Source organism: Helicoverpa zea, chromosome 2 (genome assembly GCF_022581195.2).
Source record: "Helicoverpa zea isolate HzStark_Cry1AcR chromosome 2, ilHelZeax1.1, whole genome shotgun sequence".
Classification (NCBI taxonomy): domain Eukaryota; kingdom Metazoa; phylum Arthropoda; class Insecta; order Lepidoptera; family Noctuidae; genus Helicoverpa; species Helicoverpa zea.
In genome coordinates this window covers 8,027,730-8,054,649 of record NC_061453.1, presented here as the reverse complement: position 1 = coordinate 8,054,649, position 26,920 = coordinate 8,027,730, and the positions used below count along the sequence as shown (strand labels likewise).

Below are 26,920 nucleotides of genomic sequence, written 5' to 3'. Positions count from 1 at the left end.
ATGGCAGAAATCCAAGCAATCGTTTCAAAACACAAACAAAAATGCAACCAAAAAAAACTAAAAGGACGTTCAAAAATAATTGTGGTTCATCGGATTTGAACTTGTGATCTTCGGCGTGCAGTGTCGATTCGAACTCCACTAGACCACCAGAACATATGCAGTGGTCGCGAAATAAACAATCGGTCTTTCGTACCTGTGTGCCAGTGAGCGGGGCAATAGTAGATTTGTTACCATATATGGTGACGCACCGAGCCGTTTCGTGTCTTCTGACTCACCACCAGCCGACGAATAGGAGCCGCTCACGAACACAAGTCACCGCGTGACTCACCAATGTTTAGAGTTTTGTTGCTTCTCATAAATTTTGATTTTGTGATTTCTTCGTGTTTGATGAAGAAATCATAGATATTATTTCTTCAAAGCTTATATTCACATATGAATTACTATATTAGTGCAATAATACTGTTTTGAAAGCGGTTATATTAACAGATATATTTAATTTTTTACGGAGCGACTTGCAACACGTCTAACTGCTAGCGCTTGCGCGGAGAAGTTGACTACTACTACTTTTTACTCAAATAATTATCAAGTACGTTTGGTATGTCAAATTAATTAAGTTAATTATATTTGGCTCGCCTCTGTTATACCACATTTAAAATCCGAATTAGTAATCGTGCGTGGTGCTGTATGTTTTCAATTAGATTTTTTATGTCGCCTTATTAGGTATAATTGATTTGAAAAAATGTATTTAGACAGTGCAATATCCTAGCACATGTTTACTAAGTAAATACTTAGTATAATAAATTGTGAGTTCAATACTAATAAGAAAATGACAAAACTTGACTTAGGTTTAGTAACCAAAATTATTGCTTGCTTAGCGAAATTAAATCCTGATTTGTTAAATAGGTTAATAATATTTCTTTTGAATCATAAATATTTTTTATAAGTAATACCCAGATAATTAAAATATGTTATATTACATAAAGCATTCTGAACATGAAAATTATTTAATAGTTCATGTACACAGATACACACACAGAATACAGAAAAGAAGAAAGATAGAACATATAGTACATAGGCACAGCTTATTTCAAGAGAAATTTCTTCCAGCTGGCCCGTTATGGGAGAGTTAGAATAAGAAGAGATGCAGATAGTGTGTAAAAAAAGAAAGAAGCTATAACTAAAAATAAATACTAACATTAACCTAAATACATATGTAAAATGTATATAAAATATATATATATATATATATAAAAATACACTAAATACTATATGCGATAAAAATGTGAAATACACTAAATAATATTATATAATGAATTTTTATAAAACGAAATTTCAGTGCCTTTATCTCGAAATAATATCTAACCCTTTATTTAATACCAACATTTATAACCGAAATAAAATGCTAGGAAAAACAAAACGAGGCACTTGGTCCGCACGACACGACGACGCAGCGTGACGCGTATTAAATTAAAAGCGACGACATGTGTTTTCCTTCCCACAGGAAAATACATTAGCCGAAACATTTCCCGAGTGACATGCGTCCCTTTCGCGCACCCACACCGCGCGTATCATCTGATAAGGAGCCCCGAAGTGGCGCCCTCGAAAGCTAACAGCGAGCTTTCAACGTAAATCTGATAAAGCGAACACATTACGACACAAACACAAAGAAATTTTCTTCGTTATACCATCGTTATGAGCTCGTCGAGGTTCGTGTCTCCCTCTCTAACAGCGCTCTAGCGAGCGCATCAGAGTGGGACGGGCAGACATCGACATTTCCGCGGCGAGGCCGGCACCATTGGGTGAAAAAGCTTACGGTGTCCCGCCCTTCTGGCGGCGTGCAGGGCTGCGTTGGCGCTTCGAGCCCGGTCCGTACAAAATATTTTCTAAGAAGCAGTATGTCGGCTGTGTCGAGGGGCGGCGACGCGGGAGCCCGCAGTCATGCTGAGAGCCTCAGCGGAGTCAGTGGACACACGTCGCGAACTCTTTCATCGTTACGAGAAAAAATCGTTGCGTGACAATTTGTCCAAAAAACTTATGTTATCAACGAGACCGCCTGTTATCGCAGAATGCGGCTGTGAAATCGACACGAGATTGTTATAACGATGCGCCAACATCTGTGATAGTAATTGCTCTAGTTACATAAGGATACTGAAATTTATTTTAGATACATAAGTATATGTTCAGTGAAGTGTTTTGATATTTTCTTGTGCTAATAGATAAAACTAAGTGATTATTTTCATGAGTACATCGATTTACTGAAGACTGGATTTCTACTAAAACAACAAGTAAGCTTTCCCTGTGTTTATATTTTTTTTCTCAATCATCTATTACATGTTATCTCTGGAACAGCATTATTAAATTACTTTGATAAATGAGCCTAAGAGGTATATGCACGATAGTGTATGTACATAATCTTAATAGACTAAAATCATGACAAACCTAAATAACTTCCCTAATTTATAGAACGTTTAATTCCCTGTAAATATCGTATCATAAGTATAAGTGTTCGACATATTTGGGCCCTTAATATTGTTTGATTTAGAAGTAAACAGCTGACACACTTATCTATTTAGACAGAAACAGATCCTTAAGCTAAGCTTTACTTATTAACCTGTATCAGCCTTTCAAGTCTGAATTCTGAACAAAATCAAAGTGGTACCGACCTAACTATTATTTAATCATTCATTAGAAGAAATATACAAGAAAAAGATTTTTCAGGTTCCTTCAATAACCATTTTTTACCTAAGTAGGCAAAACTCATTGAAAGTAAGATGTTTTTTTTGCTTTATTGAAAATTCATCATTCGTAATGCAAGAAGACATTCATATTATGGACTTAAAAAGCTATGAACATTGGTATAATGTTCCCATAATTGATAGATGCAGTTTAAATGAATTTATAATGAGCAGTTATTGCAATACGTCGATACAATGATAGTATAATTGCTCGTATATTGCTCGAATTAACATATTTTTGTTCTACACGCCTATTCTGTTTATTTATGACTGGCTATTTTCACTTTTTACTGGCTTCGTTTAATACTTTTTAGTGAAGACCACCCCTGTAAGAGAACTATCTGAGAACTGAGTTATCTTAAAGTTTATTTAAAGAGTTAAAACTAACAAATTCATATTTTTTGTTTGGGTTGGGGTTTACAATTATGAAAGCACTGAATTTCATGTGCCAGATTGCCTAATTAAAAAGAAAGTATATATATTTTGCCTATAGTCCCTCTTTAGTTAAAGAAGTACCTATGACCAAATAGTAGGTACCACATAAGAAAGCATGGCTATGTGATGATAGAAATTTTCACAGCCTGGAACCTGCAGACCACTGGATTTTGACCTAACTATCTTTCTTATGTATTAATATAACATCATATCTTGCCGTAAACTGTTTTGAAAAGCTTTTTTTAGTATTTTATTTATTTATTTTAGAGAAGTCATTAGTTTGCCATATGTACCTTTATATTTGTATGTTTTACACTTTTACATGTCTGAACACTGCTAATAAAATACGAATTTATTATTATTATATTTTATGTTGTAACTGCAAAGTGTAAAATTCATTAAATATAATGCATATTCTGCAATTATTATTTTTTCATAATAATATAATGTAGTAAGCTTTATGGCTTTGTTGATTGGTTTCGTGGAATAAGGGATTGTGAAAGTTCTATCATTAATAGAAAATGATACTGATGTCTCAGATACTCTCCGATCGTCAAGTTATTCAGTTCTTTTCTTTATGGACATTAATTTCTTACCAACCATTTTATTGTCATTAAATATAAATAGTCTCTATGGCTATCACGAGAGCCATAAATAAATCATGACTTTATGCTTAATATTGGGTACCGTCGCTTCATTTTACCTTAGGTACCTACTTATGTAATAATTACTTAAATAAGGTTTTTTTATGTTAAACATTATTAGATTACATTTAAATTTTATTTGTGAATTTATAACAAAATGTCTGTAACTATTTGCTCTTTCAGTAGTTTTACTCTAAATTATTTTAAGGCATTGAAGGATTCAATGTACTTTTCAATTAAGTAGGCACTGACATTTTGAACGGCTAAGTTTTTTATTGTAATAATAAAAAAAAACTCTGTGCGAGATCTTAAACAGTTGATTTCTAGTAATTTTGTTGATATTTTGCAACTAGGTATAGGCTTTTTCTGAAACTCATAGTTACAATTGCCTCCTTCCTAGGCAGGCCGAAAGTACAAATGACCACATAACCACTCAATAACTTTCAAAAAGTTGGGTTTATTGGAAGACTTGTTTATCAATAAGGTTTTGCATCATTTATGATCTAATTTATCAAATCGAATAATCTAATCAAATCGAAACCAAACAACAAATCTGTACCTACCCATACAACATCAAAATAACATTTTAGTTAATAAAACTTGTTTAAAATACCTCAGTGCCAAATATTTTAGCGTATAATGTGGAAAAGCCTCTTCATAAAATATATAGAAACGCCTGTCATATTTAGGAGATAATTACCGTTTAACTATTTGAATAGTTCTTATTTAAGCAACTAAGTTTCACTTCAAAATTAAAAGTCTTCGGTTATTAACATCATAAAATCCTGCTTAATTACAAGTTATGTAGCAATATAATATTTAAATTATAAGCAGGCTATCATACTACTTGGCAGGTGCTAACTAACAATTTATTTACCTAACCTGAAATTGATATTCTTACTAACTTAATCCATTTTCCTACTTACACCTAATTTGCATGTACGTACGTGTACCTGTGTAAAATTATGTGATACCGCATGATGATAACAAAATGATAATATAGAAGCACATATACATGTGATAGGCTCAGGGTGGGAATAAAAATGCGGTAAACAATTATTTACTAAAATGTATTCTAATAGTTCTATGAGCAACGACATTTGTACAATACTAATTATATAAAAATCTTATCTTCGCAAATTATTATGGAAATCCTACTAATATTATAAACGCGAAAGTTTGTATGTATGGATGTATGGATGTTTGTTACTTTTTCACGCAAAAACTACTAAATGGATTTTAATGAAACTTTACAATAATATAGCTTATACATCAGAATAACACATAGGCTACAATTTGTAAACATATTGTTCGAAATACTAAACCTGCGCAGACGAAGTCGCGGGCACCAGCTAGTATACAATAATAGCAATTTAATGCGTGTTGAAGACGCGCATGCGATGATGCTCGCATCCCCGTGAACACATATATGCTGGTATTATCCGTTAAACTGATAAGCGGAGCATCTCAATACCACGCTAATGTGATTATGACTAATTCCTTAAAACTGTAGAAACCTTCCGAAGACAGCTGCAAACCGTTACAAACTTACATTTACCGTTCAAATACCGGCCTAAAGTTTTAATTTCAACGGATTAAGATGCAAAATGCTTTGACAGTTGATATTGATATAAAGGGTTATTTTTGTAATCCTATTAGTCCATGAGCGTCTGTTGAGATGTGTCAACCCATTGCTTTGTGGTGATGCGACCACACGGCGGGGAGCCTCGCAGATAATGTTCAGATTAGATGGAGATCTGAGGCACGACATTGTTTAACAGACTCAGGTAAAGCGGCCTGTCCCACTCAACTGTTAAACAATACATAAACAACATTATTTTCAAATAATGCGATTATGTAGACGCCCACAAAAAATATACAGTTGTGTTGATTGACAGTTCAAGTTACTGTAACGTTGGGAGTGATGCTCGCCATTGTAGGATCAGAGAACATTCAATTTTCCCACACAGGTTCTCAAGAAACAAAGTCATGTATAAATTATATTTTAAAAGAATACTGATCTGACACAAATCACTACGAAATATATTTATGTCATGATGAATCGGTGATCTATGGAAATATCAAATTAATTTAATATTGGCATTTGAGAATACAATCGTAATAGGAAGGTTAAATACTTCCTGACTCATAAAATATAAGACAACAAGTCGAAGTTATACCACTATCTCGTTCAGATGATATTTTGCGTCACAAATAAAACAAAGAGCACCTTCCTAGGTTGACCTTATCAAGTTTTGATATTTTTGTTATGTGGAGGGCTGGTTTATTTTGCCAGCTATTATTACTATGCCTTCGAATTAATTATAAAGGGATGTGAAGTTGGCAATAAAATGCCCGTCGTTGCACGCTGTCTACGATGAAACAGGTTTTATCATTCATAAAACTATTTTAATAAATTATCGATGCTAAACCTCGACCATAAAAGAGATTGGAGCCAGCCTAACAAATAAACTAAAATTAAATATACACGAATACAATCGAAATTTTTGTCTCAGGCGTATAAAAGTGTCCTATAAATTTACCCACAGTTTAATTTAATGTCCAAAAGTACCTGCTTCACATTTTTTTTTATTATAAATAAATGTTCGTCGCCGGTTATGGCTGCACGAATGTATGTTATTATTTTGAGAAATGGTTTTGAATTTGTCTCGGAAGGTTACGATACTGCAGGACTCATTTTTAGGGTTCCGTACCTCGAAAGGAAAAAACGGAACCCTTATAGGATCACTTTGTTGTCCGTCTGTCTGTCTGTCTGTCTGTCTGTCTGTCTGTCAAGACCCTTTATCTTAAGAACGCGTGAACGTATCAAGCTGAAATTCACATGAAATACTCGGGTCTATTGTCCCTTTAAGCTGTGAAAATATCAAACTTCTAAGCCAAGCCAATCAAAAGATACAACCGATTATGTCGATATTTTCAACAAATTTTCGACACTCGCAAAGGAATCAAAACCTACAGGGTACTTCCCGTAAACTCAGAATCTTGAAATTTGGCATAAAGCATTGTCATATAATGCAAATATAGGAAAAATTGCGAAAATTACATTTTTTTTGTTATATAATATAATAAAAATATTTTAATAAAATGAAACTTACTACCTTATTTCTCAAGAACGAATAAAGGTACCAAATTGAAATTTATACCAAATACAAGCAATGAAAAAATCAAACTTCTAAGTTAACGCGATCAAAAGATACAGCAGTTTTACCGACACCTTAGACGAATTTCCGTCACACGCTAGGGAATCAAAACCTACAAGGTACTTCCCGTGAACTCAGAATCTTGAAATTTGGCACGAAGCAACGTTATATAGTACAGATAAAGGAAAAATTACGAAAATGATAAATTTGAAGTTACATAAAATATTAAAATAATATTATTTTTGCTTACATGACATAAAATATTTTTTTAATAATTATTAACTTACTACTTACCCTTTTTCACATGAACGCGTAGAGATATTAAAGTTTTGATAAAAAGTGAAATTCATATCAAACACTTCTTAAATATAATGGCCTCTAAACTGTGAAAAATTTTAAATCATTCAAAGGTCATTGGGCACCTTAGTATGGAAACCATACCCACGGCGGATACGAACGAAATATAGCACAGTATAATGATAAAGGCTCTGATTTACTATGGCATTAGTCGCATCAATGTGAACCATGGGAATCTAGAGAAAATCAGGTGTAAACATCAAATATTTTCCTCATTTCAATGGGGAATTTAAACGACCACGTTTGACGGATTTGAGAAATCATTTCTTTGTAGTGAAAGAGTATACTCGCCGTTTATTTCCATTGTCATCAGGTCAGGATCTGATGATGGAAATCCTGAGAAATCGAGGGCAACTATCAGAAATTGTAGGCATGCATAGGATTTAAACTTGATTCTCAGATGTATGTCTGGTGATACTATCAAACAGTGAAGGTTTAGAGCTTACCTGATGATGGAGACGTGAGAAAGTTGAGAGAACTCCTTAACGGTATGTTTTTAGTTACGTCGTGTTTATATTATTCGTATTGGCGAAGACTTTCCACATAGATAGGTTTGACTGCCATTGTGGGATCGATAGCAAAGATCAGACATAGTTATGGGAACTCCTTTACAATTTATAACGTAACCTTGTGTTGGAGCTTATTTTATTTTAGGTGACGAGAATTCACTACTAACTTGGGTTAAAGCAGCCATTGCAGGAATGGGATCTTTTATTTTTGAGGGATTAATCACCTAACGAGCCCCAGTTTCAGGTTTTTTTCGAAACCGCCTGACGACTTGTAGCTGTCGAATTGTAACAACGACCTCTAGAGAGTAGGATTCGGGGCTGCTGGCAAACACGTGGTAGTTGCAACATACCGTTCAGGAGTTCCCTCGACTCTCTGTAGTCTCCATAATCAAATCAGCTCCAAACCTTCACTGTTTACCAGTACCCTCAAAAATACACTCACATGTCTGGTTATGACTCGATGCGTGCCTACAATATTCAAGAGTTGCCCTCGATTTCTCAGGGTTTCCAGATCCTCATCAGATCCTGGTCATCCTAATTGGCATCTTCCTTCTTTATGAAAATTCTTTAACAATAAAAACTAGCATTGCAACCTGTACAATCCTCTGAAACTGCTTGTCTTTTATATTTTTCAAACGATCCTGGACATTCGTCTCCATGGAATTTTAATAAAATATTATATTCAAAGAAACGTCATACCATTCTCCACGATTTAAAACTACTTTGATTCATGTCCGCCACTTTTTTCAAAGCGGGTCAGATATGCCCAATGACCTTTAAGACATAATTAGTTATTTTCAATCAAATTTCTGAATGATGACTATAAAATGTTGTATATAAATAATTTTAATAAAATAACTTTTACAAGGTACTGGCCTACTATTTTAGTTATATTATAAAATAAAAATATTAACTATTTTGACTCTCACGAAATTACCATAACTAAGATTGTTCTAAACTTAACGTTTGGCGCGAAACTCACTTTTTATCTATACAGGATTTGTACGGAACCCTCGCTGCGCGAGTCCGACTCGCACTTGGCCGGTTTTATTTTATTTTGGTCGAAAGATTGGACCATTTGAATATTAAATGGGTAGCAGATTTTTAATAATTAAACTCTTTATTTTCTACAGGTCACCAAAAGCTGAAACTATTGAACCGAGGAATTGTAACAAAGAGAGCGTATCGGCTGTAGTGAATTTCGCACAGCATCAGCAGCCTCGTTGAGCGTCGGAGACGACGCAGATTCCAGAGCCGTCATCAGCGGGGATAACCCCGCCGCGTGGATGGTGGCGGGCGAATGGGGCTATGCGCCGGCGTCGGCCACCCCCGCCATGAATGCCTTCCTCGAGACCAACCACGCACACCTCGCCTCCTATGGGCTGAAGATGTCGCCGCAGCCGGCGTGCGGCGTGGGCGCCCAGCACCGCGCCGCCGCGCCGCATCCGCCGCCGCCGCACCACCCGCCGCACTACCAGCCCTACCCGCTGCACTCCTACCAGCCCGGTTACCTGCGCGACTACAGCGGCTGCGGCGAGCTCTTCCCGCAGCAGCCGCTCGACCAGAGCTGGGACTGGCGAGGCGACGCCGTGCACTACCAGGGCGGAGCGCCTCCTCTAGTGCCGCACGCGCATGCGCACGCACCTCATGCCTTCCTCCGCTACGTGCGCGCGCCGCCGCGCCGGGACATGCGGTGTCAGTGGCTGGATCCTGAACAACCGCCACCGAGAAAATTGTGCAACAAACTGTTTTCGAGCATGCACGAGATCGTGACGCACCTGACGGTGGAGCACGTCGGCGGCCCCGAGTGCACGACACACGCGTGCTTCTGGCAGGGCTGCTCGCGAAATGGACGACCATTCAAAGCGAAATACAAATTAGTGAATCACATACGCGTGCACACTGGAGAGAAACCGTTTCCCTGTCCTTTCCCCGGCTGCGGCAAGGTGTTCGCGAGATCAGAAAACCTCAAAATACACAAAAGAACACATACCGGTAAGTTTAGTTTGTCTAAATTTTCCTATTTTTATGCTCCATAGCTTAAGGTTGTTGTATGACTTTGTTACGATATAAAGCCGTGTTATCCTCTATATTCACTCGGAGGTACCGGTAAGCATTAAGTGACTCTAGTATCTTTGACAAAATTGATTCGTCATGCAGCGACGAAGTGTTTCACATCCGGTAATCGTCTAGTAAGACATCAGAGCCATTCAAGTGGACGAGCGTTGATCTGGCGAAACATTTGGATTCTCATTAATTCATAATGAACCGCCCCCCGCAGTCGGCAGCGCCTGCGGCTGACTGATGCCCACTGTTGCGATATATCCGAGCACCACAATAACAAAACCGATACAATGACAAGTGACACACAACAAACTATCAAAGAATATCCTTGTAACGCGATCTCGAGCACAAACAACGGAGCTAACGTCCTATAAATGTCCACGTCGACTTGTGAAGTCTATTTCTCAGTAAGCAAGGACAAAAAGTCATTTAACTCAGGACACCATTTTTCAATTCATTACAAAAGTCGAAAGATTCATCTGAACTGCGTATGTTAGATAAAAAAAGCGCTCGTAAATTAAAATGTCCAGTTGTTGGTCTGGGTGCTGGGTTCGTCGCGTCTTGTCTCTGTCGCACGCCTCGCCATTGTTATTGGTAAAGTATTGGTACTTAACTTTAAATATCGATTTTTAAGGGAACGGTCCAGGAATTTGTATAGCCGGCGTCGGGGACGAAGCCAGCTGGTTTTATGCTTTTTTTTCTTCTTCGTCAGTGTTTAGTGTTGCATCCAGACTTTTGTCCTGTGCCCCCGTCCTCTATTATCTCATACGGGCTTTTGAATAGACGAAACCTTTTTGTGGGGAAGTTTGAAGAATTGTTTTATGGGTGGTTATAAATTACTCCGAAGGCCGTGTAAAACCATGGTGAGCTGGGGTCGGCTGCCGATCATTATATATTTAATTAGCCCAGAGCAAATATATCAGGGTCTTTTCACCTTAAAATAGGTTAATAACGTATTTATGACAGACAGCCCACCCAATTTTAATGGGTGTTTAACAACTTTTGAGATATCTTCAATCTTGGCATCAGCGTCGGAATGTTAGGTTTGTTGCTCAATCTTCTTTTTTTTGGGTCAACTTAACTAGAACCCTATAATATCGCCCGACACTTATTTTAATCCTGAAATGTGTGGTTTCTTACAACTCGGATGACTAGATCTGTTTGGTGTGATCATTTATTCAATCTAATACAAATAAAACCGAAATAAAGATATTACCTAAATCAATACCGATTTCAATTTCAAATGCATAATTTTATAGTATCAGGACAGGCCGCGCTTGACTTTTAAAACATATTGTTATTACTTTAGTAAACTGATACTCTGCTGATCAGTAGCTTGATTCAGTAAAATAAAATACATTTTATTTATGAGTTATTAAAAACAATTATGATCGAAGTAAGTAATTTGAAACCTTCCATGACCATCTCTTGTAGGACTAGTAGTTAATGTTGTAAGTAATAAGTAAATGTTCATTCATTAGAAAACGTAGTTGATACATGATGTGTACAATTTTCCATCGATTTATGAGCCATTCTGAAATCTAATTGCGGGCTTAATAAACCGATTCTTCTGTAGACATTTGTATAAACTGATGCATTCTGACAATACATAATCGATATCCTTAAACAAACAACATGCTTTGTTTAATTTTTCAACCTAGGCTTAATACAATAGAAATAAAAGAAATAAATAAGGCGATAAATACGCCTAGGTATCGCTACATTCTTTTAATGGAGAAAGTTATACATATGTAATTGTTTACATTAATATCTTTTTTCTTAGTAAAAGCCAAGTCACGGAAATTTTGAGTCGTTACTGAAAAGCGTCTTAAAATCGTCTGTCTTTTACTTCCACGAATTTCGTCTCCAACTAATAAACTAATCATTGTTTAATTATTCACAAATCTTTATTAGGTACTAAAATATAGTTCTTGTTTCTTGTCGACGAGTTTTTAAGCCGCAGAGCGAAAAGCCGGAGGGTACATGAGCACGCGTCGGCGTCATACCGCCGCCGGCGATTCCGCCCACTATCACCCAATCACTTTATAAAACACTTGATTATTACTAAACACCTCTGCCAAATGATCCCTTCATTTATACATTTATTAACTGTAATTCGGAAAAAAAGTATCAAGATTTTGTAAATGGCGTAGCCGTAGCTACGAAGTGCTACGCGCTACGATTACCCTAAATATTGGATTACGCGTAATAAGCCGTATTTTATGTTAACATTCACCGGTGGCTCATTAAGCTAATATTGCCTCATAAATTGATTGCTAGTCAAATAATTACAGGCCAACATGTGTTTAACGAGGCTCATAAATGCGTGTACACAATTTGAAATCAACATGTCTAATAAACTAATACTGGTTGCACTGCATTAAAATTCAATAGTTTTAGCATTGGCACTTCAACACCCGCTAGTAACGCAACCGAGGGGTGTGCACAATGCTCTAATGATGATACGATTCAACGAAGACGTCCCCCGGCCATCAAACGCAGTGCTCAGCTAATATGCCGTATAAAATGACGCTTTCAAAATATTTTGCAAACAATACGGTACCCTTCGGCGGGCCTGCGCCCCTGCGCCCGCGCCATTGTCGGCGGCCTGTCGACTGCAGCACTTGCGGGTACTGACGCAAACAAACATGTAATACACTCGTCAACATCAAACACTTCATATGCTCAGGTTACTGTTTCATTCACTACTTCCTATACGAATGAATGACGGGTAAAAACGTTTACTTTTTACAAAAACAATTGCAATTGACATACAGGAAAAGTTTCCATGATTTTGCCAATACACTTACCTAATTATGTAATACAAACCACAAATGTAGTGAAATCGATAGCTATGCCTTTCGCAAAAAATACATATTTAAACTAATTATTTGTGACTTGTTGCTATCAAACATTTAATTTGTCGAAAAAAAAACTTATCAATGTAAATTGAAGTTAAAGAGGTGCGAATTGCCTAACAATTAATTGAAAATTGCTGTAGTGTTCACGGAAGAATGTTCCGTGATTGCAATGCAGTAGATTGCACAGGATGAACTAGTCATTACATTGTAAATACCCCAATCAAAGTCGGAACTTTAATTATTGACTATTATTGTCTATAAGTTAATTAATTATCTTCGATCACCTCTGCCTACCCATTCATGCATAATTTGTAGTTATTACTAAATTTAGTTTTGTGTGTGTGTTTTCAAAATTTATTTTTTATAATAATAATAGACATCAGTTCAAATTAGTGTTTCGTTTGTGGCATAGAATAATTATTTCCTATATTTCCGACCAGCACACAATTATTTAGAAATCATTTTCACGATATACAAGGTGTTGATTTGCATTTGTGCCATAGTTCAGGAGGAGGACATAAAATACGTAAATAATCTATTGGAATTACAGTAGATTGGAAATAGCTAATATGCACTGCTTTTTTTGTCATTGTAATGTCGTAGTATTTCAGAAGTAATCCAATTTTATGAATGAAATTTATGAATAATCGTTGCGTATTCTTTGTGTTTGCGTTTGTGTGAGTGCGCAGCACGGTTTTAAGGCCAGTAACACGCGCGCCAAGTTTAAATACGGCTAGATGACAGTTTTCGGAATTCGGAAAATTAAAATAAAAAAAAATATTACGTACCAATTTTTTTGTTGATTTGGGTCGAGAATCATTAGCATAATTACGTCCTTGACTATGGCACGGATGCAAATCAACAGCTTGTATAATCATTAAATATAAATCCGATCAACAAATGAAACGGTACGGATAAATAATAATAGATAGATTATAACCGAAGTAATTGAAAAGCAGTTCTATATCTTATAAAAAAAAGTATCATCATCTCTATAAACGAGCCCTGTACATAGAATCGGCCATTTTACGTCCATATGATAATGTTGTAACCCTATAAATAGCTGATGCTTTTCAAAGGTGCCTATATGATCCGGGACCATCTGCCCCGGATTGATAAATTGTATAAAAAATGTTCCCAACACAATAGTAAATGCGTGTGTGTGAGTTACCAGACAGTATCAGAGGGGATTTGATATGACCAGTATTTCTAAAACTTTCCTTCACTGTCATCGGTCAACGTATTTTTTATGTTTTTTTATTGTAATGCTGTCAAATGTTTTGGTTTTTCCTCAAAATCTGAATTTGAAATTGCAGTTTTTAATGTAAACATATTCCTAAATACAATGAATGTGGAAGGAGTGAAGCTCAGTAATATTTCTTGAATTACCATAGAAATCAATTACTGAGGAAGTTTAGGTATACTTCCTTGTCCCGTTACCTTCATGAAAGTTAATTAACTACTCCTGAAACAATAAATGAGTTCAAACAAACGATAATTTCATGGGCGTGGCTAGACCTTGTCGGTAGCAACATTACAACCCTCGGCGCACACACTGACACGATGACACACACATGCACACGGGCTCAAATCTCCATGACGTGTACACGCACTTGCTACCCCACGCCGTACCAATGATATTGTACACATGTAGACAATGAGAGCGTTAAGCGCTTTATTTTTTTATATCTTTGTCAAATCGCAACCTCCCCTTTTCGCGTTGACACGACGCTGAAGTGTCTACACTCGCCATTGCATATATTGTCCCTAAGTACACATAACATTGATACTTGAAATTCTGCGTTTTTCTCGAATAATATATTGCTACACAGCGGCGTCAATGAACGACAAACACGGCTCTACTTTATGTGGATATTAAAAAATTGCCCGTCCGAGCAAAGACACGTTTTGCAGAAACCCGAGCATTCCTGCAACGTGAAAATTGTTTTTATCTTTTCGAGAATTTCGCTAAACGTCAAAGAGATAGTGAATCGAACAGGGAATCGGAGTGCGAACAAAAACACTTTAACCATACCACGATACGTGAATCGGAACGCATCGGACTGCAACGATTCTTGCTGAATTCTATTAGACAGGATCAAATGCCTTCACGACAGCGATGGCTATCAGACATCACTAATTTGAGCAATTATTAGTTCATAGACAAAAACACTAATTGGATCGGCTTCGGCGTCAACCAATCGCAACGTGTGTGCAGATAGTTATCATTCGAAAGGTGTCATTTCAACAAACTGCTCATGCTATTGATATTTTTCATTACGCTCGTTCTGCTTTTGACAGCCTGGGTAAATACAATTATGTAGGTATATACGACTGTAAATTACTGCATCACGATTCGGATGAGATGAAATATTGACATAAACATAACACAGGGACGGTTTCAAAATAGTATGCTACGTTTCGATTTGATTCATAAACAATTCGGTAATGAAATTATATCTTAAATTCGATCAGGAGTCTGTTGTTCAGATGAGATAAGCATCGTGAGCGGGCAATCAATCAAATAGATCGGGCTGTTTCACCTGGTCTCGACGAGCAGCTAATCTGGAACACATTCGAACTATTACCAATATCCGTCCGACACGCCCTACACCAATCATTTAGTCATGGAACATCCAAGACATTTACTGACATCCTTATTATTCGGAAATCGTTTTATTTACATTCTATTAACAAACAATTTGGATTTTGTTTGGATTCATAACACTTATCTCTTTTATGCGGTATTTCACGGTATATTGAGTAAAATCAATGCGTTTTTGTAAACGTTCGAAACATAGACCTTATTAGCTACTTATCTGATGTTAACTTTTTATAAGTTCCTGTTAATTTATTGCCTGCTTATTTATAGCTCCCATCGCATAATGTTACAAAAACATACTTTCAGTTTGTAGCATCCCTCTATTTTATAGGCAAGTTGTTTTGCCATGTGTTTGTAACACAAGTCTCGGTACCAGGATAACATAAATTGTGCGCGGTTGCTACGTAACAATAGCTTGGAAGCCGCGGGAAGCACTAGTGTTGGCCTGCCTACGCCTGGCTGCCTCGCCTGCTCCAAGCCATCTTATGACAATCGTTTCTTCTGACACTTTACTATCTAAGCGCGCATTTTATACTGACTATGTTCTTTTTTTAAGTTTTTGTATAAATAAATGCCTTCAAACATACGTTATACGAAGATTTCCAATTATTAATTTAGCAATAAACTATGAAACATTTGTTAAATTCATTTAAATAAATATACCTAATAGCAACTGTCTACGTCATCTATTAGATTAGATTACTCGGGCTGGTTTCCGCAACTCCACGACAAAGCGCGTATTTTGCGTGTAAAATATCTATGTACGTCATCTATTAATTTATGCAATGTAGTCTTGCGCTTATTATAATATTAACAGGCTACCTACTCGCTGTGTTTATCTTGTCGATTCTATTAGGCAACACTGAGTTAAATAATCCTATTAGAAGCCGAGCGAGTAGGTTTACTTATTCATTACTGAAGGCTAAATTGTTTGATTCGTAGTGTTGTGCTTTTTAGCTCTCATCAAATAGGTGGCTCATTAAATTAAATGAGCTATCAGCCGTTTTCAATGCGTTAAGAAAAACATTTTGCGCTTTGAGGTTCGTAAGTGTGCGAAATTCTTTCGTCTTGTAGGGCGAACGCGGAGGGTCTCACTGCATCATTCATGCGTTTTTTCGCCGACACCTCACTCGTATCAATATGTATGGGAGTGTGTGATATCGCCGACAGCACGGCTGAGACAAACACTGAACTATCTCCGATATTTATTTTCACACATCGCTCGAATCTGTAGTAGATATTCAACGTTTTCTTAACGACTACAAAGCGAGCAACCTCCACCTAAAAATAGAACTTCTGACTTTGTGCAGCAAACAGATTCAGTCTTGATCGCAAGTACTTACTCACAGTGATCGCATGAAAGCTATGCTTGTCATATTATTACAGCACTCCTTCAAATTGCACCTGTGGTCCGTGGTTTGCAAAAACTAACTGAATAAGCTATGTTTGTGTCGACAGCCTTTAGAATTCCACACATTTAACACCGCTCGCGAAAAAATCTCGATAGAACGCATCGACAGAATCAGACAACAATCGAAATGTTAACACGACGACAAAAAGTTGTATTCCAATGCTTTTTGGAACACTTGAATCTTTCGAACGATACTTAGTTGTTCGAATGTTTGTTACCTGCAAGGATATAATTACTTCAAAATTAATTCAAGAAGTTTCCTTCAGTTAACAAAAAATCATTCTCATTAATCCCAAATATATTCTGTTATCTATGTGCGATCAGTTGCAAAACCACAAACAAATCAAATTCAAATCAAAATTTCGTTCCCAAAGGAATGTCTGGCGCGCATAGAATGTGGGCGCGTCCGAAACAAAAATTAAACACGTTACAAATAAAAACAAAACAGACTATTAATATTCGTTAGAAATATTGGTTTGTCCCAAAAATGTGCCCGGGGGCTGAAACACGATCCGGCGTGGGTGTTGAGTGGACACGGCCCGAACAAATACATAACATAACCGATTTATTGGGCGACTCGCGTACGACACGCTGCAAAATTATAATATTTATGATTTGTGAACATGTTAATATTCATGGAGCAAGTAACGGCTGCGACAATAATTGCAACCTTAGCTAAGTTATCCCACAGAATTTTGTTTGCGTTATTAACATTTTAATTAACACTAATCAGTTTTTGGGTTACAAAATATTTTATGCAAGATTCACTTTTACGCGTTTTTTCGTCGTTGATGAAAATTTAACACATAAATAATTTCGGTTTTGTATAACGAGATGTTTACCAACAAACATTAATAATTTTCCCATTAATAAATTGAAATACAAATCAGGTCCATACTTTTGCCATTGAATATCAGTATCGTACGGTAAGGTCTCCACTATAAGCCCGAATACCAAGAAATGCGATACCAACAAGCTCAATTAATAAAACGATTCCCTTGTGTCCACGACGTATCTTCATTTTCTCGACATTACTCTTATTATGATGGTCATGCCGTTTAATAATTTTATATCTGAATTGATACATTTGCAAATTGCTGTTAATAAACCATTTAGGATAATCAATTTTACGATGATAATTCGCATGTTTTGTTTTTAAACTAAAAGAAAAGCTTTTCCCAAACTCATTTGAGCCGCATTATGTAATCATATACTTAATGAAGGTCCATTTTTAGCCATTTTATAACTCTTTGGGAAGCAATCCCTGAAGACATTGTACTAAAGTCTGACTGTAGTAAGACAACATCTCACTTCGATCTCCCAGCAACAGCTTCCAAGGATTTTGATATTAAAATTTAAGTTCATTTTATTAAAACGCTCGCGTGCCCGTCCATCTCTTTGTAGATTTTAACGCATTGATAAGTTATCGCACATCTTGTGACACGACGCAGCATCGTTGACGGCGCCTACCTTAAATCCCGCAGGTTATTGTACAAACATTTCTTTTATAGCATTAAAGTTATCCTCAGCAGGTTTATGAGGTGGAAAATATCGTAATCTTTCATTAATGTTACTCGACCATAATCTTTCGACTTACGTGGCTGTGTGCCCCTTTTTAAGGTTTTGTCAACTGCATATTGTCTGCAAAATGTGGGTGCAAATAAGCAAAACAGCATTTTCTGTTTCTCACGTTTTATAGATGTACCTAAACCAAATTAAATAACCGACATTTCTGCAATAAATATAAATTGTTAATCTTAATATTAAAAGTATTTTGATCGGATCTTATTTAAACGTGTACGGAAAATATGAATTAGTTTTTTACATCCGCCTAATTTTTTGAGAAGTCAAGTTTCTGATATTATTTCTTGTATTTTTTATCTGAGAGGAGCGATGATGCCGGTTAGGGCTGTCAAAACGCTTGACGTAAGGATTGACGAGCGTGCCCTGTGCCTGCTTAGCTGTTTTGTACTTTTTTATGTTCAGCCTTGTACAATATTGTTTATCTACAAAATCGTCTGGGAACGAAATGATCTAAGCTTCGATGAGAAAATAAGTAGAGGTCATAATAATATTTCTTAACCGATGCTGATACGTTGAATTGAATTATATTCTGGTACTCAGATAAATTAAGTTGGTATTTTGTCTAAACATTGATCAGTACATATTTAGAATTCAATTATGAGCTACGAGTATATCTTTAGAAATACATTTTGTCAATGTGTTAGCGTTGTATTTCAATCATAACCCGAAACCGATACAGACAAAATGTTTATGTGACAACTTAAACATTTCTCCAAAAGCAACTCTAGATATAATTTTCTCGTCCTTGTTGTGCACTCTCAGCAGATACCTATCAGAGCAAGACGAATGGTGTGCTCACACTCGCAGACGGAACAATGGGAAGACAGTTTAATTCACGGGTGCAGCCAGACGGGGAAATGTGCCATTATTTCACCTAACCCTAGAAACGACATAAAAATGTCAAGGTGTAATAAATTACTAACGAAACTAGCAAAAACTTATAAGATCTAGATGGTATAGCTGCAATTACCTGTTTCATTTAGTACTATTCCTGGCATTACAAGATCGTGAATTGAATTCGCAAATAGTTCTTGTACGAGTTATGATGACAGTAAATGACTTGTCCGACACTTATGGCAATACAAGGGTCAATTAAAATGGTTATTTTATTCAGTTCGTATTTTTAATTGGCGCAAAATAACAAACAGTATTAAATGAGGTTCAATGAGTGAATTATTGTAATAGGTAATGAAAGCGGCCGGTCTCACGGGCCGTCGTCGTGAATCACGGGGGTACTCCAGCGCGACAAAAAAGGCCTCATACGAAGCCTGGCCAGAGTGGCCAGTGCTCGCTACATGTTCGATTTTCCACAAGCCTTCGACTAACCTGCGCGTGCGCATTTGAATGTTATATCAGTTTTAATTTGTTTTCGTTCACGGGCGCTTGCCGTCCCTGTTCCTCCCGAGCTATACGTTTTCATTTTAATTTATATTTATCAGCGAGATATGACTGTGCAGTTTGTGGCCCGTGTTGTTGCTACATTTACTATTATATTTTTATTGGGATGCTTTTGTATGAGTTGGCAGATATTTATCGGGTATCGGAACATTATTCGGTCTGCTCATAATCGTCCGCATAAAGCACCTTGTCACACGGTCGTTGGGCGCCGAATGCGCTCGCCCGACCCCGAGTATTCTTTTTGTGCTCCCCGCACGAGGGCCCGTATTCTCTGAGAAGTGGAAAAAATGAAGATATTAATATATCTTTCTAATTCGAAATATGTTTCGGATAAAAGGTACATCATAAATCATTATGCACGCTGTACGAAACTGAGTTTAAATATGCGAGAGAAAACGGTTTTCGGGGAAGTGCCATCGATGTCGTCAATCAGTCGTTATTGTGACACACTAGATACATTGAAATACAGATAGTTATAGAAATATTCTTGAAAAGCTCGCTAGTTTTCGTTGTGTTCGTATTCGAAATGTTTTAATTGAATATTGTCGGTGTTCTAGATATAGTGTATTGAATGTAGCGATTAGTATTGTGGGTCAGAAAGAACATGGCGCGTGGTCATGTCTGGCGCGGCCGGCTCGCGGTCAGGCGGCTGTGTCAGCAATCGGCCAGTCATCCGCCGCTTATTAGCCGCCTCTCCATCTTACATTGAATTAGCTTTGATATGTAACTTTTAATAAAGATTGAAACAAAGCGCGGCGCACTTGCGCTTAAAGTGATGATTGATCTTATTAATCATACCATGAACATTAGATATGTATTAAAGTCTAAATCAAATTGATAATCTGCTTAATCGTCTGTTATGAAATAACTAAATTAAAAACCAAAGGAATGCATGGCACATTACGAACTTCCCAAGAAGATAAGTAAGTTAGAAGACATCAGAGATTTACACCAAACTCTGTGGTATCTTCATTATTAGCGTCGCGGTGATTTAAGATAATTCAGCATTAATGTCTAATGAATATGTTCAAAGCAACAGGTGCACGGATATCATGTGTCGCCCAATTATTATTTCAAGGCGATGACAAGCCCGCGGCAGTAGTCGGCGGCCACTCAAATGATAAACACTCATTTGATGACACTCCTAAATCGAGTTAAATAGCGTTTTGTATGACAACCTTTTTGTTCTGCAACTTGATATCCAGTGTAAGATTGTTTTTTCTCCAAACTCACCTAAAGCCATTTACCACAATTTGGGTGCAAAGGCCGCGTGTGTCTGGTTACACATCGCCCGTGCTATTTCTAAAAAGCTTGTTTTCACAGCGGAGCGCTCTTAAGTAGCGATTTGTAACTTAATACCGCAGAGTAATTCGGGCTAGGCGGTGTGCCAACTGTAGATTTGTTCGTGCTTCACTTGCGGACCGTTTAATGCTATTAAAATTGACTTAAACGTAGAATCAGTTAAAATCACATCTGAAGCGTCGATTTTTTTTCAATCTAAACATATGTTTAGTATAGTTTACATTTATATTGATTCGACCAATCAAAAGAGTTGTTGGAAAAAACAGCAGATAAAGTTTCACATCGATAATAATATAGTAACAAAAAAGTGTCTCCTGTGGGTGATACAGCCGTTTAAGATAAGCATCTGACCCTAGCCGGTGTCCCGCCTCGGAACGCGACGAATTCACGAAGTGCATTCCCGACTTGTGTTCACTTTGTTTTTGTTTTGACACTAAATGTTCAAAGAAGCCATTTCAAACATGATTTCTGTTTACTTGGCTATTAATAAACTTTGTTCGTGGAAATTTAATATTCAGTTCCTTCAATTTATTTCATGTTTTCAGTAAATATTTGAAAAAATCTTTCAGCCGGCGAATTTATTTAATTCTGCAAAATTTTGCAAAGTTTTTCTTGAGTCACTTACTGATTCTAAAGCTCTTTCGTTATCTAAGATACCACCCTCTTACGCCACCAACGGCGCGTGCGCGGAGATGCATCAAATTATTACTATTTTGTGGTTGATCCTTTTTTGTTCGACAGCGACGGAGATGAGACGCCCGATTAGTAATTAGACGGGCGACACATGTTTTGGAATCTTTTATCTCGTATTAGCCTCATTAGTAGAACTGAGACGTTTTTATTGTTACTCATCATGGTTCCACCGTGATTTTTATTCCTCTATTGTCTTTTGTTTTATTTGACTGGTTTGTGTGGATTCTGTTTGGTTTCTATCATCTTTATTCGTATTTCGAACATTAAAGATTAATTTGCAAATATTGACAGCTCGCATTCCTCATCTGAATTGGCACTATTCTCACCAAGTACGCTAGAGAATAGAGTACAAATATTTGTAATGGAACACTGAATAAGAAAGGAAGTATCACTCCATTGAAAACGTGCGATCCGTTCATACTGTATACAAAAATTGTGGTAAGGGAACGCCTAAAGAGCTCTATTATTGTAGCGTTAACAGACACTTGAGATTAGCATCTGTGGCTCCTCAAAAATCTTCATATTTCAAACACAATGCGCAGGATTACAACCGAAGAGGTTTATTTGTAAACACGACAATGTAATAGTAATGCTACATTGTGGTGCGGTCACCAAACCGTCTGCCTACTTGTAATGTATTTTATTGAATATCATCTCATACGATTCGGTGAACTTATGAGGATCAATAGTAGCTAGTTGGTTGATGGCGCAAAAAAGTTAGAAAAAAATAGGGTCATCCAGGTATCACATACGAGAAAATGCGTGATTTCGTATTTTTCTGTATTTGATTTCAGACCTAATGTAATGTCAACTTTGCCTTCAAATGATTTGTTGGAACGTCTGAAACAATTTCAAACCTAACATACAATATTCTGGATTTTTTTTCAAGAACCCCTATAGTTTTTTTCTACCAATGCATATCCATGGCATTTACAAACAAGTCAAAAGTTAAGCAGGTAAACCAGAACATTTATCCTGTAAATAAGATACCATCGGTGTGATAACAGCATTCTGAGGAGATTATCACCATTGTTCACGTTCATCATCAAGTTATCAGGAGTAAAACGGATGTTGAGCTGCTATTGTCACAGCTACACGGCTTATTGAAATGTCAACACAAAATATATCATTTGTCGTAACAATAAAGTTGAAAGTGCCATACAGCCTGCTACTCCAGGCTTTGTTACGGGAATGTGACAAAGTCGTCTTATAAATATGATTTATAGCCGTGTTAAGTATCCCGTGCAATTGTTGTGAATATTTATTTATGCTCGTAAACTATAAACAACGAGCAAATCTGGTTATTTACGACGTGATTGGACATTCGCGTACTTGGATGTGGTGGATGTTTTTCTTAACTGTGGATTTAGTGGCGGGCGGTTATCTAATTGCCGACGCGCTTGCTTATAACATGACCATGACCAATGTCTATTTGTGTGCGTGTGTGCAATGTGTGCGTACATTACCTGCTTTATTAGTATAATGATTAATACATTATTGCTAGTTACAAGTGCATTGCCAGTTCATTGTTTGTAGTTCACGGATATGTATTTGTTACAGAAATAAAACATTTTGTATTTTGTATTTGTATTTTATAAGGATATTCAGAATTTATGATTTGTAGGTCGCTTATGTGCAAGTGAATAATTTTTCATCCTCAATTATTTGATAAATGTGATCCAAATATAATTCATAGTCTCTTGACCAATTCCAATAGCTCTACAACTGTCTAACACCTACATGTCTGTGTAAGTATTTTACTTATATCGTTTCTTTTTTGTTATCAGGAGAAAAACCCTTCAAATGCGAGTATGCGGGCTGCGACCGACGGTTCGCGAACTCTTCGGACAGGAAGAAGCATTCACACGTGCATACGTCAGACAAGCCGTACAACTGCCGCGTCCACGGCTGCGACAAGTCGTACACGCATCCCTCCTCGCTGCGCAAGCACATGAAGGTGCACGGAGCGGCGGGCGACGCGTCCCCGCGGTACGACAGCGACGGCGACGACTCCTCGTCAGCCGGCAGCGTGAGCGTGACCGCCGGCGCCGCCAGCCCCGCCGCGCCCCTGCCCCCGCCGCCGGCCCCCGCGCCGCAGCACCACCCTCACCACCACCCCTCCATCACGGACAAGCTGGAGAGCCTCAACGACAAATACCTCAACCCACACGACCAAAAGTCGTACGAGCGACCGCCGGCCCCGCCGCATCACAACCAACCTCCTCATCTCACTAACATCGGAGGAAACGGCGTGATGGACAACAAGCTGGGCTTCGGCGGCCACTGGACGCAGTTCCAGCAGCCGGCGCCGGCGATGCCACACGGTGTACCCGACTGGTGGTGCCCCACGCAGGAGTCCTACCACCACCACCACTTGATGCACCACTCGGGCGCGGCCGCCGCCTACTGACCGCATCGCGCTTAGCGAACTCTTCATTCGACGAATAGGCATGATGACAGTAATCAAAAATCATTAAAATAATATATTTATTAAATTAAACTTGAAGCTTGGAATATAAAACGCGCATTGTTTTCTTTGTTAATAATGTGATTAATATGTATTTTTATAAAATAAAATTACGAAATAAGGCAATCCGCCATGATATCTTGAACACCAATCAGAGCTCGTGACGTCATTTCTTAAAACAACTCGCGCGAAAGCGCGTGAACGTCACATTTCGTTATTGTGAACTTCCACTGCGATCTTTGTTTTTAATTAATTAATTGTTTATAACACGAGTTATGGAGCCCGGATTTATCAAGGCAAACAGCGCTAATTTGCCTAGAATTGATATCATAATGCTGGGAAAGTTTTTGGCATCAAATAAAGATTTTTGTTCAGCTGAATTTAGAAATGTTAAAACTTCCATGTAAGTATACTAGTTTAATTAAAAAACAATGAGAGATGAAACCTAACCTCGAAATAGTTATTTACATTATAAACTATGCTAGAATCTAGAGAACTATGTAATAACTTACATCAAAGTGATCTTCACAAAAAAAAAGTTGTACCCTGGGCAATATTGCTTTTGAATCTCGCCTTGCAAGTTTAAGCCACTTGTTTCGTATTTTTTTATTGTGAGGAACGTACACAAATAACTTATCAGGAGTTGTTTTGGATGTGTTCTTACACTGGGGGACCCCACAACACCTATGCACTTTCGAATTCATATTTAATAACACAAAAAACTTAATTATTGCACGAGCGTTGTTTACTTGCGTCTTGTAATTTCAGTCGTGACGTCACAAGTGACGACATGACACTGACAAGCGTTTTCGCGCCGGATTCAAAGTGGACTGAAAAAAATGCAATTATTTGATAAAAAAAACTTCGCATTTTCTTAAAATTAATAATTTTTCATATAAAATAGACGTATACCTACATCATACAAAGGAATTTAAAAATTTGTCATCATGCCTATTAGCAGTATTCAGCCGACATGAGCACCAACAATCATTACATGCTTGTTAAGGTTAGGAAATATTTTGATTACTAGATGATTGGTACTCGAGCGTGTCTACAACAGACGTGGAATGAAAAGTTCACTAATGCGCTCCGGAACAGTATTGTTTTCAATGTGTACGCTTATTATAAATCTAATTAGTCCATAGTCAATCCGACCATTTCTAAATCATCGCCAAACGTCAGCCGTCCGAGAGATATTTAATATTTGGGTCTACTGTTAAGAAAGAGTTATTTGAAAGCGTGGTGACAATGTAAACTGTGAACAATAGAATCTTATGTCACAGGTTCTGTTGTTTGCTGTAAAACACTGAGTTGTAAACAATGACCGCTATTTGAATGCTTTACAGCACGTCATATATTTCCTGTAAACATTTTAACGATGAAAAGTGTCTTATTATTTTTTGGAACACGATTTCTTTATTGAATAAGTATTGTGTGTTGGGAGCATTTTTGATGTCCAGGGACACGATGCACTGTGCACTGTACAACAAACAATTTTGTCAACTTACTGCAATTGTTGACAGTGATTTATTGTAGCCTTTGTGTAAAGATTCGTACAAACAGATGTATTGCTAAATGCGAACCGAAAATAATTAAATGTTCATACGTTTCAGCTTTACACATAGATAATTATATATACAGTAAACTTGTTATGGAATACTTTAAATTCACTTATGAGCAGGTATATTATAAACAGGCAACATTGTCGGCGACGACAGACGTAGGTACTACTAATAGCAAATATGAAACGAGACTTGTAACATAAAATTATAATGATCAGCATGGCCAAAGCACCGAAGTCTAATAAAAACTACGATTTTATAGGTTGTAAAATGTATGTAAATTCATAGTTTTAAGTTAGATAGTACGCTGTAAAATATATTATATTTAAGGAAATGCCCAGTGATAGTAGAGATAAGGGTTTTATTTCTTTGTACATTTCACACAAGTGTTGCTACTTCATCGTGCTATGGACTCTTGAACTATATTATGAATATTTATATTGAACATAGTGCTATTTTTTCACGGACCGACGTTTTAGATAGTGAAAGAAGTTAAAAGTGTACCTATATTATTACCTACCTATTTGACTGAGAAAACATTACGTATTTTAAGTTATTTTAAGATGAAATTGTTGTCTTTTCTACAGCCGTGTAAATAGCAAGAAATAAAATAAACAAATATTTCGATTTCATACAGGTTCCTTTATATTGAAAAACCTTTTTTCCCCAAATGCCGCAATGCAACTGAAATACAACTATTAGAAAAGTTTTAGATGTTCTTAACGTTCTCTTAATGTGCGTCCTAATAAATCTTGAAAACATAAATTATTTTCAATCGCCATGAAAAAAGAAAACATTAAGTAAAATAATTATATATTACTCATGAATTTAAAATGGCACTATAATTTGTTAACTTTTTTAATGGTCGTAGTCGTAAACTAAAGAGTCTGTATTCCAAATTCGAAGCCAAAAGATTGATCACTCGAGTCACGAAATCTAAAATGGAAATCCAATTCTCGCGATCATTTCGATCGGATTCCGATCAAAAAACCTAAGTCCGTGACGATACCCACAATAAAACACCACACAATAACAAAACGAGGAACAATCATATTCCAAAAGAGAATTGAATTTATCATTGAGAAGAAACGAGAGAAAGAAATGATAAATGATCCAAAGGGCATAAGCACCGTCG

At 36.9% G+C, this 26,920-nt stretch overlaps 1 protein-coding gene across 1 annotated transcript; it reads left to right on the top strand.

The window, feature by feature from the left end:
* The first annotated feature begins 2,047 nt into the window (after nt 1-2,047).
* Nucleotides 2,048-26,417, top strand: LOC124639767 (zinc finger protein ZIC 4). The gene is made up of 4 exons (XM_047177237.1): nt 2,048-2,285; nt 8,975-9,836; nt 23,544-24,200; nt 25,177-26,417. The coding sequence occupies exons 2-3, from the start codon at nt 9,128-9,130 to the stop codon at nt 24,164-24,166; spliced, it is 1,332 nt and encodes a 443-aa protein (XP_047033193.1). The 5' UTR covers nt 2,048-2,285; nt 8,975-9,127; the 3' UTR covers nt 24,167-24,200; nt 25,177-26,417.
* Nucleotides 26,418-26,920: the final 503 nt, after the last annotated feature.